This window comes from Nomascus leucogenys, chromosome 1a (assembly GCF_006542625.1).
Source record: "Nomascus leucogenys isolate Asia chromosome 1a, Asia_NLE_v1, whole genome shotgun sequence".
In the NCBI taxonomy this organism is placed as follows: Eukaryota; Metazoa; Chordata; class Mammalia; order Primates; family Hylobatidae; genus Nomascus; species Nomascus leucogenys.
Genome location: NC_044381.1, coordinates 18,113,438 through 18,132,930, shown reverse-complemented (window position 1 = coordinate 18,132,930; position 19,493 = coordinate 18,113,438). Strand labels below are relative to the sequence as shown.

The window sequence follows — 19,493 nt, the reverse complement described above, 5'->3', positions numbered from 1 at the left end:
TTCGGTACTGCAGGGCAGTGTACTCATGAAGTTGAAAAGTGCAAGAGGACTCCTAATAAACCTGGAAGTGATTCTGCTAATTTTGTTATACTACCTCTCATCCTTTGGGCCTTTGTGTCAATGTCACCTTCTCAGAAATGCCATTCCTTGAACAAGGGTGATCTAAAGCCAACCTTTCTCTCCCTTTATCCTTAATTACAATGTACTATCTATAATCTTTAATTATTTTACTTATTCTGTTGCATGGTTATTATATTCTGCCTCTTACCACAAATAAGCTCCAAGAAAGTAAAACCATACCTGTGTCTAGCTCACTGTTGTGTTCCCACTATCTTTCATGGACCCTAGCACACAGAAGATACCCAAGCAATGCTTGATGAATGAAAGAATGATCTTAAGGGGTTACTATGCAGCCAAATTTGGAAATCTGAGACAAGAGGAAAGATGACTACTATGGTACAGATGTGATAATTCCACCGCTGACAGCCCCAACACTGGCTACTCCAACTAAGGGCAATAATATTCTCAATGATCAATCCTTAAATGTTGGTAGTTTTAATTGCCTTAGCCACCAAATACACAGAATCATGAAGTTAAGAAAATATTAAGTGGGAAAAGGAATTGGAATAGTATTGAACTGTCATGCCTATATGTATTAGTATGATTTGTCTTTGTTCTTCTAGTAATTAATTTAGAAAAAAAAGAAAACAGCCACTGAAAGTTCATGTGAGATTTACAGGCTAAAATACACCCATTGTACTCTTTACTCATGAAATTTTAAATATTTTGTTCAATCTTTGATATCATATTTGACAGGAAATACAGTTAATTTTTTTTAAAACTATCTAAAGATTGGCAGTCTGGAAGACAATATAATCTGAAAACCCTCTGTAGCACATAGAAAATATATGATATCAAGTATTCTTTTCGATGTATTGCTGAAAAATCTAAAAAAAAAAAAAAAGAAGAAGCGACTCAAGGGCTGGGTTCATAGTCACCTATAGAGAGCAGCCAGCAGCAGAGCAGGGAGCATGTGACTGGAGGTTTGGTAGCACCTGCTGCATGGAAATCACCAGGGCCAGCAACTTCAGGAATTGTGGGAGCAGGAGCTCAAACTTTGACCTTGGGCTCGGAGAGGCCAAATTTGAGAATCCTCTGGAGTGCTGCAACTTCAGTTCAAGGGTAGACTAAAAAATATTGCTTGGATAGAAAGGTAATAAAGAAATATGTCTCTGATTGGGACCAGGGCAGAGTATAAAAATTCTCAGTCATCTCTACTGGGAATGTTTGTATCTGTGACTTTACCTCCATGTGGGTTGAAATCTGAATTTTTCAGTCTAGGTCAGGAATCTTACTACTCTGAGAATTAACATAAATATTAAGTAGTGTAGTCTGGATGAATGCTCCCCAAAGACAGAGTTCAAGGAATTACCACAGAGAAAAACATATCCACTAAAGTTGAGCTGCAAATTAAAATTGTAAACACATGTAGAAACATCCCATCCTGGCTGAGAGTAAGCAGAAAAAATAAACAGGAAGATTAGAACCTCAAGAACATGTGACTTGAAAGAATATATGTTTGTTTAAAATGATTAAAGATACAAAAGAAGAAATTAAAGTCCAAGAAAAGAACAAGAGTTCATGAAAAAAAGATTCTAATAACTCAAATAAAATTATTACATATATAAAATGTATATATATTATATACATGTACATATGGATATAAACATAATGTGACAAAAATTTTGGACTTTAGCTCTCTCAGATAACAATATGTAAGATGTAGGAAGAATATCGAAACAAGACAGAAACAGTAAATAGTTTTAGATTAATGGATATTAGTCTACTTTTTACACTTTTAAAAATTCTATTTCTTACTACAATATAGAAGTTATACACTTCCTTTCTCTTTAAAACCAACATGGAGGTAGCTCTAATCCCTGAGCCTTTGCACTCTGGGCCCGTGATGGGAGTGGCAACATAGCAATATGTGAATTGCTTTTGGGGTCCTTCTCTTTTCTTGAAAGATTGTGCAGTTTTATAGTTAAATAGATCTATTGGCCCATCCTGAAAATCCAAGAAGTTTGACAGCTTTCCTTCATTGTCTATTTCTTCATTTCCTTTAGACCCAGCTGGTTGCTCCTGGCATAGTCCAATCTCTGTTCCTGATTTCTGCTGAGAAGGATTAGGTCCCTGGTTCACATTCACACAAATCTCCTCATCAAATGATTGTACAGCCACACTCTTAATGTTTTCTTCAAAACAACCTTTCTCATTATTTGTACTATCAGTAGGCTGAAAAATCTCCATATCTTCCAAGCTGTGGTATAGTTATGCTTAACAATTTCTATTCAATTTATCTCTCTCCTTTACATTTAACCAAGCAATCAGGAGAAATCAAGCCATTCCTGTAATGCTTGCTTAGAAATTTCAACCAATTTCATCACTCACAAGTTCTATCTTCTACAAAACACTAGAACACAATTCAGCCAATCCAAGTTTTTTAAAAAAAAATATTTTATCATAAGGATTGCTTTTCCTCTAGTTTCCAGTAGCGTGTTCCTCATTTCCATATGAAACCTCATTAGAATCACCCTTAACCTACATATTTCTAGCATGCACCTCAAAAATCTTCTAGCTATTACCCAATTCCAAAGCCACTTCCACATTTGATGTGTTACTGCAGCACCCCATTCTTGGCACCAAAATCTATATTAGTTTGCTTGGGCTGTCAAAACAAACCACCATACTAGGTGGCTAAAAGAACAGAAATTAAAAAAAAAAAACAGAAATTTATTTTCTCACAGTTCTAGAGGGCTAGCCATCTAAGATCAGGGTGCCAGCATAGTCAGGTTCTAGCGGCGGATCACTTCCTGGCTTGCAGATGCCAGGTGTCTTATTGTGTCCTATTATGGAAGAGAGAGTGGAATCTGGTGTCTCTTATTATTAGGACACTAACCATATGATGAGGGCCCACACGACCTCTTTAAATCTAACTACCTCCCAAAGGCCCCATCTCCCAACACCATCATACCAGAAGTTAGGGTTTCAACATGAATTTTGGAGGAACACAATTCAGTCTGTAGCAATAATACAACTCTTGAAACCAATTTTGTTATTTAAACAAATACTGAGAGATAATCAATAAAATAACTTATCCATTCATATATAAATGAATGATAAAGATTACTCTGTTTTTGCTAAATATAGACATTATTTCAGGAGAGAGCTTTTTAGAAGATACACTACACAGAATGTATAACTCCACAAAAATTTCATGTGATATCTGTCTTAGTTTGCTGTCTATTTCTATAACAGAATACCACAAACTAGCCAATTTATAAGAATAGAGTTTTATTTAGCTCATGGTTTGGGAGGCTAGGAAGTCTAAGAGCATGGTTCTGGCATCTGGTGAAGGCCTTATTGCCAGGTCATGACACGGCAGAAGGCATTACATGGTGAAAGGGCAAGAGTGTGCCAGTCAGCTCAGGTTTCTCTTCCTCCTGTTATAAAGCCACCAGTTCCATCATAGGGACCCTGCTGATGACCTTATGTAATCCTAATTACCCTACCACTAATCAACATAAGAATTTGGGGATTAAGTTTCCAACACATAAAACTTGGAGGACATATTGAAACCACAGCAAAATCTGTCAGCTGAAGTTTTATACATATTTAGTGCCTACTATAAAGCATTCAACAGATTTTCTTTTTTTTTTTTTTTTTTTTTTTATTATACTTTAGGGTTTTAGGGTACATGTGCACAATGTGCAGGTTTGTTACATATGTATCCATGTGCCATGTTGATTTCCTGCACCCATTAACTCGTCATTTAGCATTAGGTGTATCTCCTAATGCTGTCCCTCCCCCCTCCCCCCACCCCACAACAGTCCCCAGAGTGTGATGTTCACCTTCCTGTGTCCATGAGTTCTCATTGTTCAATTCCCACCTATGAGTGAGAACATGCGGTGTTTGGTTTTTTGTCCTTGCAATAGTTTACTGAGAATGATGTTTTCCAGTTTCATCCATGTCCCTACAAAGGACACGAACTCATCATTTTTTATGGCTGCATAGTATTCCATGGTGTATATGTGCCACATTTTCTTAATCCAGTCTATCGTTGTTGGACATTTGGGTTGGTTCCAACTCTTTGCTATTGTGAATAGTGCCGCAATAAACATACGTGTGCATGTGTCTTTATAGCAGCATGATTTATAGTCCTTTGGGTATATACCCAGTAATGGGATGGCTGGGTCAAATGGTATTTCTAGTTCGAGATCCCTGAGGAATCGCCACACTGACTTCCACAATGGTTGAACTAGTTTACAGTCCCACCAACAGTGTAAAAGTGTTCCTATTTCTCCACATCCTCTCCAGCACCTGTTGTTTCCTGATTTTTTAATGATGGCCATTCTAACTGGTGTGAGATGGTATCTCACTGTGGTTTTGATTTGCATTTCTCTGATGGCCAGTGATGATGAGCATTTCTTCATGTGTTTTCTGGCTGCATAAATGTCTTCTTTTGAGAAGTGTCTGTTCATGTCCTCTGCCCACTTTTTGATGGGGTTGTTTGTTTTTTTCTTGTAAATTTGTTTGAGTTCATTATAGATTCTGGATATTAGCCCTTTGTCAGATGAGTAGGTTGCAAAAATTTTCTCCCATTCTGTAGGTTGCCTGTTCATTCTGATGATAGTTTCTTTTGCTGTGCAGAAGCTCTTTAGTTTAATGAGATCCCATTTGTCGATTTTGGCTTTTGTTGCCATTGCTTTTGGTGTTTTAGACATGAAGTCCTTGCCCACGCCTATGTCCTGAATGGTATTGCCTAGGTTTTCTTGTAGGATTTTAATGGTTTTAGGTCTAACATATAAGTCTTTAATCCATCTTGAATTAATTTTTGTATAAGGTGTAAGGAAGGGATCCAGTTGCAGCTTTCTACATATGGCTAGCCAGTTTTCCCAGCACCATTTATTAAATAGGGAATCCTTTCCCCATTTCTTGTTTTTGTCAGGTTTGTCAAAGATCAGATAGTTGTAGCTATGCGGCATCATTTCTGAGGGCTCTGTTCTGTTCCATTGATCTATGTCTCTGTTGTGGTACCAGTACCATGCTGTTTTGGTTACTGTAGCCTTGTAGTATAGTTTAAAGTCAGGTAGCGTGATGCCTCCAGCTTTGTTCTTTTGGCTTAGGATTGACTTGGCGATGCGGGCTCTTTTTTGGTTCCATATGAACTTTAAAGTAGTTTTTTCCAATTCTGTGAAGAAAGTCATTGGTAGCTTGATGGGGATGGCATTGAATCTATAAATTACCTTGGGCAGTATGGCCATTTTCACGATATTGATTCTTCCAACCCATGAGCATGGAATGTTCTTCCATTTGTTTGTATCCTCTTTTATTTCATTGAGCAGTGGTTTGTAGTTCTCCTTGAAGAGGTCCTTCACATCCCTTGTAAGTTGGATTCCTAGGTATTTTATTCTCTTTGAAGCAATTGTGAATGGGAGTTCACTCATGATTTGGCTCTCTGTTTGTCTGTTATTGGTGTACAAGAATGCTTGTGATTTTTGTACATTAATTTTGTATCCTGAGACTTCACTGAAGTTGCTAATCAGCTTAAGGAGATTTTGGGCTGAGACAGTGGGGCTTTCTAGATATACAATCATGTCATCTGCAAACAGGGACAATTTGACTTCCTCTTTTCCTAATTCAATACCTTTTATTTCCTTCTCCTGCCTGATTGCTCTGGCCAGAACTTCCAGCACTATGTTGAACAGGAGCGGTGAGAGAGGGCATCCCTGTCTTGTGCCAGTTTTCAGAGGGAATGCTTCCAGTTTTTGCCCATTCAGTATGATATTGGCTGTGGGTTTGTCATAGATAGCTCTTATTATTTTGAGATACGTCCCATCAATACCTAATTTATTGAGAGTTTTTAGCATGAAGGGTTGTTGAATTTTGTCAAAGGCCTTTTCTGCATCTATTGAGATAATCATGTGGTTTTTGTCTTTGGTTCTGTTTATATGTTGGATTACATTTATTGATTTGCGTATGTTGAACCAGCCTTGCATCCCAGGGATGAAGCCCACTTGATCATGGTGGATAAGCTTTTTGATGTGCTGCTGGATTCGGTTTGCCAGTATTTTATTGAGGATTTTTGCATCAATGTTCATCAAGGATATTGGTCTGAAATTCTCTTTTTTGGTTATGTCTCTGCCAGGTTTTGGTATCAGGACGATGCTGGCTTCATAAAATGTGTTAGGGAGGATTCCCTCTTTTTCTATCGATTGGAATAGTTTCAGAAGGAATGGTACCAGTTCCTCCTTGTACCTCTGGTAGAATTCGGCTGTGAATCCATCAGGTCCTGGACTCTTTTTGGTTGGTAAGCTATTGATTATTGCCACAATTTCAGAACCTGTTATTGGTCTATTCAGAGATTCAGTTTCTTCCTGGTTTAGTCTTGGGAGGGTGTATTTGTCGAGGAATTTATCCATTTCTTCTAGATTTTCTAGTTTATTTGCATAGAGGTGTTTGTAGTATTCTCTGATGGTAGATTGTATTTCTGTGGGATCAGTGGTGATATCCCCTTTTTCGTTTTTTATTGCATCTATTTGATTCTTCTCTCTTTTCTTCTTTATTAGTCTTGCTAGCGGTCCATCAATTTTGTTGATCTTTTCAAAAAACCAGCTCCTGGATTCATTAATTTTTTGAAGGGTTTTTTGTGTCTCTATTTCCTTCAGTTCTGCTCTGATTTTAGTTATTTCTAGCCTTCTGCTAGCTTTTGAATGTGTTTGCTCTTGCTTTTCTAGTTCTTTTAATTGTGATGTTAGGGAGTCAATTTTGGATCTTTCCTGCTTTCTCTTGTGGGCATTTAGTGCTATAAATTTCCCTCTACACACTGCTTTGAATGTGTCCCAGAGATTCTGGTACGTTGTGTCTTTGTTCTCGTTGGTTTCAAAGAACATCTTTATTTCTGCCTTCATTTCATTATGTACCCAATAGTCATTCAGGAGCAGGTTGTTCAGTTTCCATGTAGTAGAGCGGTTTTGAGTGAGTTTCTTAATCCTGAGTTCTAGTTTGATTGCACTGTGGTCTGAGAGACTGTTTGTTATAATTTCTGTTCTTTTACATTTGCTGAGGAGAGCTTTACTTCCAACTATGTGGTCAATTTTGGAATAGGTGTGGTGTGGTGCTGAAAAAAATGTATATTCTGTTGACTTGGGGTGGAGAGTTCTGTAGATGTCTATTAGGTCCACTTTATGTAGAGCTGAGTTCAATTCCTGGATATCCTTGTTAACTTTCTGTCTCGTTGATCTGTCTAATGCTGACAGTGGGGTGTTAAAATCTCCCATTATTATTGTGTGGGAGTTTAAGTCCCTTAGTAGGTCACTCAGGACTTGCTTTATGAATCTGGGTGCTCCTGTGTTGGGTGCATATATATTTAGGATAGTTAGCTCTTCTTGATGAATTGATCCCTTTACCATTATGTAATGGCCTTCTTTGTCTCTTTTGATCTTTGTTGGTTTAAAGTCTATTTTATCAGAGACTAGGATTGCAACCCCTGCCTTTTTTTGTTTTCCAGTTGCTTGATAGATCTTCCTCCATCCCTTTATTTTGAGTCTATGTGTGTCTCTGCATGTGAGATGGGTTTCCTGAATACAGCACACTGATGGGTCCTGACTCCTTATCCAGTTTGCCAGTCTGTGTCTTTTGAGTGGAGCATTTAGCCCATTTACATTTAACGTTAATATTGTTATGTGTGAATCTGATCCTGTCATTATGATGTTAGTTGGTTATTTTGCTTGTTAGTTGCTATAGTTTCTTCCTAGTCTCGATGGTCTTTACAATTTGGCATGTTTTTGCAGTGGCTGGTACCGGTTGTTCCTTTCCATGTTTAGTGCTTCCTTCAGGAGCTCTTTTAGGGCAGGCCTGGTGGTGACAAAATCACTCAGCGTTTGCTTGTCTGTAAAGTGTTTTATTTCTCCTTCACTTATGAAGCTTAGTTTGGCGGGATAGGAGATTCTGGGTTGAAAATTCTTTTCTTTAAGAATGTTGAATATCGGCCCCCACTCTCTTCTGGCTTGTAGAGTTTCTGCTGAGATATCAGCTGTTAGTCTGATGGGCTTCCCTTTGTGGGTAACCCGACCTTTCTCTCTGGCTGCCCTTAACATTTTTTCTTTCATTTCAACTTTGGTGAATCTGACAATAATGTGTCTTGGAGTTGCCCTTCTCGAGGAGTATCTTTGTGGCGTTCTCTGTATTTCCTGAATCTGAATGCTGGCCTGCCTTGCTAGATTGGGGAAGTTCTCCTGGATAATATCTTGCAGAGTGTTTTCCAACTTGGTTCCATTCTCCCCATCATTTTCAGGTACACCAATCAGACGTAGGTTTGGTCTTTTCACATAGTCCCAAATTTCTTGGAGGCTTTGTTCATTTCTTTTTATCCTTTTTTCTCTAAACTTCCCTTCTCTTTTCATTTCATTCATTTCATCTTCCATCAGCGATACCCTTTCTTCCAGTTGATCGCATCTGCTACTGAGGCTTCTGCAATCTTCGCGTAGTTCTCGAAACTTGGCTTTCAGCTCCATCGGCTCCTTGAAGCCCTTCTCTCCATTGGTTATTCTAGTTATCCATTCTTCTAATTTTTTTTCAAAGTTTTTAACTTCTTTGCTGTTGTTTTGAATTTCCTCTCGTAGCTCAGAGTAGTTTGATCGTCTGAAGCCTTCTTCTCTCAACTCATCAAAGTCATCCTCCATCCAGCTTTGTTCCGTTGCTGGTGAGGAACTGCGTTCCTTTGGAGGAGGAGAGGTGCTCTGTTTTTTAGAGTTTCCAGTTTTTTTGGTCTGTTTTTTCCCCATCTTTGTGGTTTTATCTACTTTTTGTCTTTGATGATGGTGATGTACAGATGGGTTTTTGGTGTGGATGTCCTTTCTGTTTGTTAGTTTTCCTTCTACCAGACAGGACCCTCAGCTGCAGGTCTGTTGGAGTTTACTAGAGGTGCACTCCAGACCCTGTTTGGCTGGGTGTCAGCAGCGGTGGCTGCAGAACAGCAGATTTTCGTGAGACCACAAATTCAGCTGTCTGATAGTTCCTCTGAAAGTTTTGTCTCAGAGAAGTACCGGGTTGAATGAGGTGTCAGTCTGTCCCTACTGGGGGGGTGCCTCCCAGTTAGGCTGCTCAGGGGTGAGGGACCCACTTTAGGAGGCAGTCTGACTGTTCTCAGATCTCCAGCTGCGTGCTGGGAGAACCACTACTCTCTTCAAAGCTGTCAGTCAGACAGGGACATTTAAGTCTGTGGAAGTTCTTGCAGAGTTTTTGTTTGTCTGTGCCCTGCCCCCAGAGGTGGAGCCTACAGAGGCAGGGAGGCCTCCTTGAGCTGTGGTGGGCTCCACCCAGTTCGAGCTTCCTGGCTGCTTTGTTTACCTAAGCAATCCTGGGCAATGGCGGGCGCCCCTCCCCCAGCCTCGCTGCCGCCTCGCAGCTTGATCTCAGACTGCTGTGCTAGCAATTAGCGAGACTCCGTGGGCATAGGACCCTCCGAGCCAGGTGCGGGACACAATCTCCTAGTGTGCCGTTTTCCAGGCCCGTTGGAAAAGCGCAGTTAGGGTGGGACTGACCCGATATTCCAGGTGCCATCTGCTTCCCCTTTCTTTGACTAGGAAAGGGAACTCCCTGACCCCTTGCGCTTCCCGAGTGAGTCAATGCCTTGCCCTGCTTCGGCTCGCGCACAGTGCGCTTCACCGACTGTCCTGCACCCACTGTTAGGCACTCCCTAGTGAGATGAAACCAGTACCTCAAGCAGAAATGCAGAAATCACCCGTCTTCTGTGTCGCTGGGGCTGGGAGCTGGAGACCGGAGCTGTTCCTATTCGGCCATCTTGGCTCCCTCAACAGACTTTCTAAAAAGTGTGCTATGGGTAATGGCCACATTTTCTTTGATAATATGGATTCTGGTAGTTTGTCTCTGTGAGCTAATACTGTTTGAGTCTTTAGGATGACACATATGTTACTAGAAAGAGGTATCCACAGCCATAATACACTTAAGTAATATTATTGGAACAAAAAAAGAGAGCATTTACATCCTGTTACCCTTAAGATTTGGGACTTATTTTCATATGTTTCAATTAAATTATGAGTAACACCTTTAAGTCAAAAATCTGATCATTCAAACTGGAAGAGTAAGTCAATATAGTCTGCCTTACCCTATTTCTATCCCTTGATGTTCACTTTTGCAATACAGATTTTAATATATAAGGAGAAAAAACACATTGTTTTAATCAGAAACTAATTTTAAGAAAATTTACCTTAAATATATTCTAACGAATTAAGTTTAATAATAAATGATATTGAGGGAGGGAAGCAGAGCAAGATGGCCAAACAGAACTCCAGTGATTTTCTTCCCTCAGAAGCATCAAATTGAACAACTATCCAGGCAAGAAAGCACCTTCCTTAGAACCAAAATTCAGGTAAGCAATCAGGCAAACCAGGTTAAAAGCTGGTTTTAACATCATAGCAAAGAAAGAGGCACTGAAGATGGTAGAAAAGAGAGTCTTGCATTGCCTACATCACCCTTCCCTCATTCCCCAGCAGTGCTACACTGAGCCGAGAGAGAATCTGTGTGCAAAGTCCTGTCACAGTGGAACACAACACAAGGCAGAATTCTGCTGGTGCCCAGAGAAGGTGCATTTAAACTATCCCCGCCTCCACTGGGTAGAGGAGTCCTCCACCCCACTGGTAGGAAACTGACTTCCAGCAAGCTCCACTACCAGCTAACTAAAGTGTCCTGCAGTACTGAATAAATACGAAAGGCAATAATAAAATCTGCTCTCCTTGGGCAAGTCTGGGTGCTGTGCTGGGCTTGGAGCCAGCTGAACTGAAGTGCACACAACCCACTGAGACATCAGTTCTGGTGGTCAAGAGAGTGTTTACATCACCCCTCCCTTTACTCCAGGCAGGGAAGCTCAGTGACAGCCTCCTTCTGAGTGCAGAAAGGAGAAGGAAGAGTAAAGAGTACTTTGTCTTGCAACTTGGGTAAAAGCTCTGCCACAGTAAAATAAATCACCAAGCAGATCTCTGAAGCCCCAGATTCCAGGCCCTAGCTCCTATATGGCATTTCTAGACCCACCCTGGGCCAGAAGAGAACATGCTGCACTGCAAAGAAGAACCCAGTTCTGGCACAATTCACTACCTGCTGACTAAAGAGCCCTCGGACCTCAAATAAACATCAGTGGCAGCCAGATACTAGTTGCCAAAGGCCTTGCGCAATAACCACTATGTTGCTAGCTTCAGGGGTGACCTAGCACAGCCTCAGCAGTGGTGGACATCAAAGTGACTGAGTCACCCCTCTCCCAACTCCAGGCAGCCCAGCATGGAAGGAGAGACTCCTTTTGTTTGGCGCAACGTGAGGGAAGAGAATGAGAGTCTCTGTCTGGCAATCCAGGGAATTCTCCTGGATCTTACCTAAGCCCACCAAGGTGGTACAAGTCTGCAAGAATCACAGTGTTACTGGGATCAGGGTATCCCCTAGCGGAGATGTGGCTTCAGTGACCCAAGACTTTTTGAATATCTAGAAAGCCTTCACAAGAAGGATGAGTACAAAAAAGCCCAGAATCCAAAGATTAGGATAAATACCTAACACTTTCATGCCCAGACACCAGCAAACATCCACAAGCATCAAAAACACTCAGGAAAACATGACCTCAATAAATGAACTAAATAAGGAACCAGTAACCAATCCCAGGGTGACAGAGATATGTGACATTTCAGACACTGAATTCAAAATCACTGTTTTAAGGAAGCTCAATGAACCAAGAAAACACAGAGAAAAAATTCAGAATCCTATCAGAGATATTTAACAAAAATATTGAAATAATTTTTAAAAACCAATCAGATATTTTGGAGCTGAACGATTCAACTGACAAACTGAAAAACACATTAGAGTGTCTCAACAGCAGACTTGATCAAGGAGAAGAAAGACTAGTGAGCTTAAAGATGGGCTATTTAAAAATACACAGGGGAGAATAAAAGAAAAAAAAAGAATAAAACTTGCCTATAGGATCTAGAAAAGAGCCCCCAAAAGAGCAAATATAAGAGTTATTGCCTTAAATAGGAGGGACAGGGAGAGATCAGGATAGAAAGTTTACTTAAAGAAATAACAACAGAGAACTTTCCTAACCTAGAGAAAGATACTAATATTCAGGTATCAGAGGGTCATAGAATTAAACCAAATAAGAGATTTAACCCAAAGAAGACTACCTCAAGGCACTTAATAATCAAAATCCCAAAGGTCAAGGATAAAGAAAGGATCCTAAGAGCAGAAAAAGAAAATAAATAACATAAAAAAGAGCTCCAATACAGCAGACTTCTCAGTGGAAACCTTACAGGCCAGGAGAGAGTGACATGACATATTCAAAGTGCTAAAGAAAAGAACGTTCATCCTAGTGTATTATACACAGCAAAAATATCCTTCAAACACTAAGATGAAATAAAGACTTTCCCACACAAACAAAAGCTGAGAATTTTGCCAACATCAGACCTTTCCTACAAGAAATGCTAAAGGGAGTTCTATAACCTGAAAGAAAAGGATGTAGATAAGCAGTAAGAAATCATCTAAGGGTAAAAAAACTCACTGGTAATAGTATGTACATACACAAATACAGAATAACAGTGTAATTGTGATGTGTAAACAAAAAAGATATAAATAGAAACAAAAACTGTAAAAGTGGGGATTGGATCAAGTTAAAATGGAGAGTGTATATTAGGTTTCTCTTTGCTTGTCTATTGTTTTTATAATCAGAGTTTAGTTGCTATCAGTTTCAAATAATTGGTTACAAAGCATTACTTGCAAACCTCATGGTAACCTGAAATCATAAAACCTACAACAGATATATACACACACACTAAAGCATGAAATTAAAAACTACTACCAGAAAAATCACTTTTACACAAAGGAAAATAGGAAGGATGAAAGAAAGAGAGGACCACAAAACAACCAGAAAATAAATAACAAAATGGCAGTAGCAAGTACTCATCTATGAACAATAATACTGAATGCAAATGGACTAAACTCTCCAACCAAAAGATACATAGTAGCTGAAAGGATTAAAAAACAAGACCCAATGATACACTACCTACAAGAAACTCATTTCACCTATAAAGATGCACATGGACTGAAAATAAAGGGATGGAAAAAGATACTCCATGAAGTGGAAACCAAAAAAGAACATGACTAGCTATACTTATATCATATTTTTAAAATTTGAGACAAAAAAACAAACAGAGAAAGAAAAGGTCATTATATAATGAAAAAGGGGCCAATTTAGCAATAGGGTATAACAATTATAAATACCTATATATCCAGCACCGGAGTACTCAGATATATAAAGCAAATATTGTTAGCACTAAAGAGAGAGCCAGACTTCAATATGACAATACAGTAATAGCTGGAGATCTCAATACCCTACTTTCAGCAATGGACAGATCATCCAGATAGAAAATCAACAAAGAAACATCAGACTTAATCTACATTATAAACCAAATGGACCTCATAGATATTTACAGAACACTTCATCAAACAGCTGCAGAATACACATTCTTCTCCTTAGCATATGGATGAGTCTCAAGAATAGACCATATGTTAGGCCACAAAACAAATCTTAAAAATTTCAAATAAGTTGAAATTGTATCAAGTATTTTCTCTGATCACAATGGAATTAAAGTAGAAATCAATAACAAGAGGAACTTTGGAAACTGTAGAAACACATGGAAATCACACAATATGTTCCTGAATGACAAGTGAAGAAATTAAGAGGAAAATTCAATAATTTCTTGAAACAAATAATCGAAGCACAACATACCAAGACCTAGGGAATACAGCAAAAGCAATACTAAGAGGGAAGTTTATACCTAAAAGTGCTTACATCAAAAGAGAAGAAAAATTTCAGTTAAACAACCTAATGATGCAACTTGAAGAACTAGAAAAACTAGAGCAAACCAAACCCAAAATTAGTAGAAGAAAAGAAATAATAAAGATCAGAGCAGAAATAAATGAAATTAAAATGAATAAAACAGTATGAAAAAAATCAATAAAACAAAAAGTTAGTTTCTCAAAAAGTAAAACAAAATGTACAAACCTTTAACCAGACCAAGAAAAAGAGAAGACAAATAATATCAGAGGTGAAAAAGCAGATATTACAACAGATACTGCATAAATTTAAAGCATTGTTAGTGGCTACTATCACCAGCTATATGCCAATAATCTGGAAAATCTAGAACAAATAGACAAATTCCTAGACATATACAATCTACCGAGATTGAACCATGAAGAAATCCAAAACCTGAACAGACCAATAGCAAGTAACCAAAACAAAGCCCTAATAAAAAATCTCCCAGCAAAGAAAAGCCCAGGACCCAATGGCTACACTTTGGGAGGCTGATGTGGGTGGATCACATGAGGTTAGGAGTTCAAGACCACCCTAGCCAACATGGTGAAACCCCGACTCTACCAAAAATACAAAAGTTAGCCAGGTGTGGTGTTGCATGCCTATAGTCCCAGCTACTCGGGAGGCTGAGCCAGAATTGCTTGAACCCGGGAGGCGGAGGTTGCAGTGAGCCAAGATTGCGCCACTGCACTCCAGCCTAGATGACAGAGTGAGACTCCATCTCAAAAACAAACAAACTATACTACAATAAAAATAATGCTATATATTATTTATCAATGTACGTATGTGTGCAACAATTTTTTAAATTATTGGAAAATTAGTATGAACACCTGAAAGTGTCTCCAGAGACAGGTAGAAGAGGATGGGGCTGGAGATAATGATTAAATAAAAATGTAGCTTTATTTATCACATTTTCTATCTTTAAAATATACAGTGGAAGAATATATATTAATTTCTGAAGGGTATAAGGGTATTTCTTATATATGCTTTCTATTTCTCTGTATCTTCTAACTTTCCAAAAATCTTTTATAGAAAACAAAGTTAATTTCTCATGTTTGAATGCCTAGCCTGAGAAAATATTATTTTCCTACTTTTTGTCTAAATTAAATAGTGTATGACCTGAGAAGCATAAATAAATCTATAAAATTAAACATTGTGTGTGTATAACATTTTCCTCATATTAAAAGGGAGCTCTGAAGAATGGGGCTAGCATGTTTTTTACTCATATCTTTACACCTGTGGCAACAGATACATACTTTGAACAAATGCCAAAGATTTATACTTATTCTTGAAAATAGCTGATGGCTATTTATATATTCCATCTATAGAATAATGCTTAGTATAGGGCTGTAGTGCATTTCAAAATAGGTTCAGAATATTTTACAATGATATTTACAGTACCTGCTTTTGAGAATCACAAATATTTGCCATTTACCTAGTGTACTATTTAGCTCATAGTTGTAAAATACTATCTATATGTAATACATATCTTTAGAGTAGGCAAAATGTTAAAAAAAAAAAAAATTCCAGTTAAAGTGATGACAGCTCAGTCTAAACATGTAAAAAATCTATTATCTTGGTTAAAATTTTCTTCCAAAACTTTAGTGGTTTGGCCTATACAGTTCAAATTTCTTCTTCTAAGCTTTTTTGAGGAAATTCTATAATGGTTTAAAACACATTGCAATGAAACTGATAGGGAAAAAAAATACCAAAGAATACTTTGTGTTCCTCTTATCAACCTCCTAACGAGCAATGGTACTTTTAATTACATATGAAAAAGTTGAAAGTCTTTGAAAAGTTTTCCTGAATATAAAGTAATATCTTTAGTATGGAGGCTGCCCAAATATTGAAATCTGTCTTAAATGTTAATTATTAATGCACAACAAATTCAAGACCTGTAAGTTCAAAACCTATTGATGCCTGATTCAATACTTTAGAATAAAAAAAAATGTTGAGGGTTTTAAAATCACAAGATACAGATATAAAATAATTAAATTAGAATATTTACCGAGCATATAGGAATTCTACCACAAATAGGCAGGAAAAGAAAGACTGAACTTAATCTGTTTTCCTAAGTTCCATTATTAAAAATATCACAGAAATCAACAGATACTACCCAAATCCTCAAGTTGGTAACCTGAAAAATTTCTCAGTAGATGAGAATCTGGGATCTTGACATCTTCTATCCCAAGCTTTGGTTATTATGTTAGAGCCCACAAAGACTATACTAATGTATTAACTAAAGAGAATTTGTCTGTATCTATGTAATATTTGGGGAGTTACTTTATCAGTAGAGAATTCTTAGTTGCCACATCAGTTATTTCTCCATATGTACAGAATATTCAAATTAAATCTAATTCTAGTTAATCACTAGTTACATTTATTTGAGTTAATAGCGATTTTTGAGATGGAAAATTTCTAAATTCTGATTCTTATTCTTTCCTGAAGTACTTTTTTGAATATTAGATGTTCTTGGACCTTTCTATCATCTAAAGAAAATCTGTATTAAAAAATAAAATCACATATAACAATGAAATATATGTTATACCTATAACATAGTAGCAAAAGTAAGACATTTTCCTTGGAATAGCTGAGATTCGAAATAGCTAGAATTGAGGGCAACTTCAGGGAGAAATTCATATTAAAGTAACTCATTTGATCATCGATACCATACTCTCTCTAAAATGCACATGAACCATGCAGTAACTGAGGTGTTTTTTTATACCTCCTAATTTTCTCTTTACAAGTAGTTGAAATCTGTGCTAAAATGTGGATTTCTTACTTGATACTACCAAGTATGGCACCTCAAAAATTATAAGAAAGGACATTAAAATTGATTGCGAAAAAGAAAAAAAAAGTATGTCCAACACAGATTTTTAGTTGAATCCCTAGTGTACTATTTTTATTTTTCTCTTACTGTATGCAATTTAAGGAACTCCCAAGAAATAACTATACCACTACTTTTCAAACTCTCAATGAAGAAAATCCTTTTCCAAGGAGAATGAGGAAAATAGTTTTCGTAACAACTCTAATCTTTTATAATTTTCCTCTGACAATATCAGAATTTACTCTTATGAAAAGCTAGTGGTCTAGTATATTATTTAAGAGAACACTGAAAAGTTCAAATGTTTTTTGTATAATAAGATTGAACAATTAAAGTTGAGAATTTTTTCTTTCTTTTAAAAAATGTTCTTTCATGTCACTTTGCTATTTGCACAAAAAAAAACTTAGGAATACAGATAGTTTATAATATCACGGTGAGATATAAAACAATGTCATTTAACTAGAGAAGAAAGAAAGGAAGCGTAGGAGAAAGGAAAACGAAAGGGAAGAAAGAGAGGATATTAAAGAGAAGAAAAGAAAATTCTAGCCAGTAAAATGTATATGGGATGAAATCATTTTGGGAAATGTGGTTCCTATACAGTGGTTGTGGTATCAGTGGCTGTGTCTAAATTCTAACATAGAGCTCGGTCTTATCTGGTATCCCACTGCCACATTTCCAACGGCCAAGCCTGTAAAATCTAGAAACTTCTGGTGTAAGTTGGAATGTAGTTAAGGTTTGGGTATAAGGCTACTCTGGGAATAAAGTCAGAACACAATTCTTAACTGGCATAACACTAATCCTTCACCATTAAAATGTTTATATGTATTGTTTGAATCAAAGCACTAGATACCAGAATTAGAGAATTTAACTGTAACTTAAAATTATGTGTGACAGTGATTTAAAGATTGTTTTCTAATATAATGAAATAAATTTTTATGTGCAAAATAATTTTCTAAGAAATCATTCATTACACAAGCAAACAGCGTAAAGAATGGAGACCTAAAGAACAAAAAATCTTTTCTTTTTCATTTGCTTTAACTTCATCTCAAAGTGTAAGTTAAACTTGTGGTTTAAGATTACCTTACCAGGAGTAAGATATAATGTTGACTATTTGCCTGAGTAAAAAGAACCATAGATAGATTACTGGAATACATTAAAATAGATACTTATATTAAAATCTTCACATTTTATACTAGTATTTGCAAAGAATAACTGATGAATATACTAGTTTAATAATGTAACTTATCATAAACACAAAGTTTCAAACCTAGGCAAACGGGTAAGCTATACGTATGTATGAAGCCTGTTTTTAAAAACTAAGATGTAACACAATACAGAATATGTAAAAACATTTCAAAGATGAGAAAAACTAAGTGGAACGGGAACGCTAGTAAAGTGTCTTTTTGATTCAGAGTTCCTTCCCTCATGTATGTTATCTTTTAATATGGGCCTTATTAAAGAAGTCCAGTAATTAAACTAATTACACTAGTAAACAGTGCCTGGGATTTTTTAAAACTCATAAACCTGCCTAATACAAATATAAACTAAACAATACATGTAAAACAAAATATGCACTTTTACAATATAGTATACTACTATTCAATCTTAAAATTCTCTTTACCTTTATTGTCTGCCTGCTTGTCTGAAATCGTTGATCGGATACTTGCTGTTGATGGAGGAGCTTTTCATTAATTTCTTTATATTCTTTAACAGACAATTCTGCTGTTTTCTTGGCATTCTGAAGTACACTGTTTTGTTGTTGCAAGGATATAATCCGTTCTCGTAATAAAATAATATTGCTACTTGATTTCTGGGCAGTTATATTTTTGTACTTTTCTCTGTTGACTACATAAAAATAACATTGTTCATAATATTTAAAAAATTAGATTTAAATTTTAAAAGACATATTGTTAATTGCATATACATTCTTACCTCTAGTAGGAACTGCTGTATGTGAACTCTTTTGCTTCTTACAATTCTTCTTTTGAAAAGTTGGCTTTTTGGCATTCTTATCACGAAAATAGTTCTAAATTTGAAGGTTTCATAAAAATTGTATTATTCTTCAATAACAACATCAAGTGAACTGATATAAGTAACATCTCTTTACTTAAAAATACAATTGTTTATGCAGAATTTTTTTTTAAGTCTATGGGAGGCCAAGGCAGGAGGACTGCTTGGGGCCAGGAGTTTGAGACCAGCCTGGGCAACAGAGCAAGTCTGTCTCTTACAAAAAAAAATTGAAAAAAATATTTTTTAAACTCTAGATGATAAAATTCTATAACTGATACCAAGAACTTACAAATGAACTTATTGTATACACTGAATTTTAACTAGCAGGCAGAAGATACAGATATAAAATCAACTCCAAAGAAGTAGAAATTTAATCTAGGGATAGCTTAAAAACTTAGGAGTAAATAGGGTAACTAACAAAAGTAAAATGTGAATAATTAATAACTTATTCTCTGAAAATATAGGCCCTTTTCTCAAATACTCTATTATATGCTGACAAATGAAGCTAATAGCCTTCTGACAAATAAAGCTAAAAATAATGCTGACAATAATAAAATAACCTCCTGAAGCTGTATGTTTTCCTCATGGCATTCTAATACACTGAGGCTGAATAAAATGAAGGCTTGTTGACTTTTGGTTTCAAAATGTTTCACCAATTTAAAAATGTATATATTAGTAGTAAAACATGTGATCTCAAGATTTTTTTTTTCTTTTGAGAGAGAGTCTGGCTTT

The 19,493-nt window shown here is 36.8% G+C and overlaps 1 protein-coding gene across 4 annotated transcripts in view; it reads right to left on the bottom strand.

The window, feature by feature from the left end:
* Positions 1–19,493, bottom strand: part of CNTLN (centlein) — a 369,700-nt gene that overhangs the window by 75,570 nt on the left and 274,637 nt on the right. For all 4 annotated transcript variants that reach the window (XM_030817536.1, XM_030817587.1, XM_030817638.1 and 1 more), the window contains 2 exons: positions 18,684–18,777; positions 18,373–18,596 (listed from right to left, as the gene is read on the bottom strand). In XM_030817536.1, the coding sequence (XP_030673396.1) occupies positions 18,373–18,596; positions 18,684–18,777 (318 nt within the window). The remainder of the gene's footprint in view (positions 1–18,372; positions 18,597–18,683; positions 18,778–19,493) is intronic.